We start from the raw sequence: 1,787 nt of genomic DNA on the forward strand, positions 1-1,787 counted from the left end.
GGAGAGCTATTGCTGTTTGAGGTGCGCTTGGTCTGCAACAATATATAAGCAGGTGGTATGCATCAAAGCAACATTCACATGAGTGCCAAAGGTTTCTGAGCAGAACTTCATATGGCAACTAAGTTATCAATGTTTAGCTGTTGGTGTATCTAATCAGGTGACATTGAGAAGACTTTGCTGACTTGTAAAGACTATTTACTATCAGTATTATCCTTCCTGATACTGACAGGCTAACAGAGTATTAGCACATATGCCCTACAGGGTAACCCCCCATCAGTGACAGGGTTATTGTTGTAAATTGAAACATCTGTGATGTTAAAGCATTCTCAACAGTAGCTCCTAAAGTATCCTGACATTCTTATTGATTGTTGAAGGATGATGAGATGCTACCCAAAATTAAAGACTAGCGTACTGAAGTATTTTCTCTTCTGTCATTTTATTATTTTTATTGCTTCCTAATAAGTAAATCTTAGTAGCCTGATTCCTGGAACTAGTCAAGGTCCAAACTGGCATCTGTTTGTGCAAACAAGGAGCTGAAAATGCTGTGATCCCATAGGCTAGCTGTTTTTTAAGACTCCATATTTGGAGGTTTTAAGACTTTGTCAAGTGAGAGTTCCTGGAGTGACAGCAAAGCACTGTTTTTCAGGTCAGTCATGTCTTTTTTGGCTAACACCGGATCCATGTGCCCTGGTTTGCCTGTGAAACTGGGTTGCAAAATGCCAGACGTGTCACCCTAATAAGGGATAAAAATCAGTTAATGACCTGCAGGCAGGTTACTCATTAGTAGCAGAGATCAAAGAGAGCTGCAGTTTCCTCCCACTGAGACCTTAAAAGTTAAGTTTTTGTATAAATGAAATTGTAAAAGTAGCTTAAGCCACCAGTCTCACTAATTTAATTATATCTATTTTTGTTGTTATTTAATTGAGCTTCACTTTGGATCTGAAATATCTATGGCTTTAATTGGCTCTGTTTCTCTTGTTGCATAACCTGCAGTCACAGCAGTTTTGGCGTGACTTTGGATTATGGTTAGGACAATGACTCGAGCTGCATTTTGCTTGTTCTGCTTTGCTGACTATTTTTCCCATTGCCTCAGGTTTGTCTAATCCCCAAGTCTGCACACGGGACCAACCCAGCAAGCGCTCAGATGGCAGGAATGAAGGTTCAAGTGGTGGAGGTGGATAAGGATGGCAACATCGATCTGTCTCACCTGAAGGCCCTGGTGAGAAAACGGATGCTGTTGTACAAGATTTGTGTTGTCTGCAAATGTTAACAGGTTTATCCAAGACAGACATGTCCAGTTTCATAGGTGGATTTGAAGAGAATCTATTTTTTTGGAGTATTTTTGCTCTGCATGACTCACAGCTCAAAATAATCCTCATTTATTGTAAACTCATGCAATCCTTCACGCTGTGAAACAAGCTCTTTTGATGTCTCTGGTCTTAAGTCGATCCTCACTCTAATCCAAATGTGTTCATTAATCAAAGTGTGTTCATGAAGGACTGGAACTTTGACTTCATGTAAATGATGTGACACAGCTTTATTATTATTATTATTTTATTTATTTTTTTAAAACATGTTTATCTTTCCAGGTGGACAAACACAAAGCAAACCTGGCAGCCATGATGATCACCTACCCCTCCACTTTTGGTGTGTTTGAAGAGCATGTCGGAGATGTTTGTGACCTTATTCACAAAAACGGTGGCCAAGTGTACCTGGATGGCGCCAACATGAATGCCCAGGTAATGCAATAAGTACAGTGGGATGCAAAAGTTTGGGCAACCTTGTTA

The 1,787-nt window shown here is 40.0% G+C and overlaps 1 protein-coding gene across 1 annotated transcript in view; it reads left to right on the top strand.

The window, feature by feature from the left end:
• gldc (glycine dehydrogenase (decarboxylating)) overlaps positions 1-1,787 on the top strand; it is an 18,050-nt gene that overhangs the window by 11,163 nt on the left and 5,100 nt on the right. Inside the window, exons 15-17 of the mRNA XM_005738271.1 lie at positions 994-1,009; positions 1,094-1,219; positions 1,590-1,741. Coding sequence (XP_005738328.1) covers positions 994-1,009; positions 1,094-1,219; positions 1,590-1,741 — 294 coding nt within the window. The remainder of the gene's footprint in view (positions 1-993; positions 1,010-1,093; positions 1,220-1,589; positions 1,742-1,787) is intronic.

This window comes from Pundamilia nyererei, unplaced genomic scaffold (genome assembly GCF_000239375.1).
Source record: "Pundamilia nyererei isolate P.nyererei 1_Seehausen unplaced genomic scaffold, PunNye1.0 scaffold00082, whole genome shotgun sequence".
Classification (NCBI taxonomy): Eukaryota; Metazoa; Chordata; class Actinopteri; order Cichliformes; family Cichlidae; genus Pundamilia; species Pundamilia nyererei.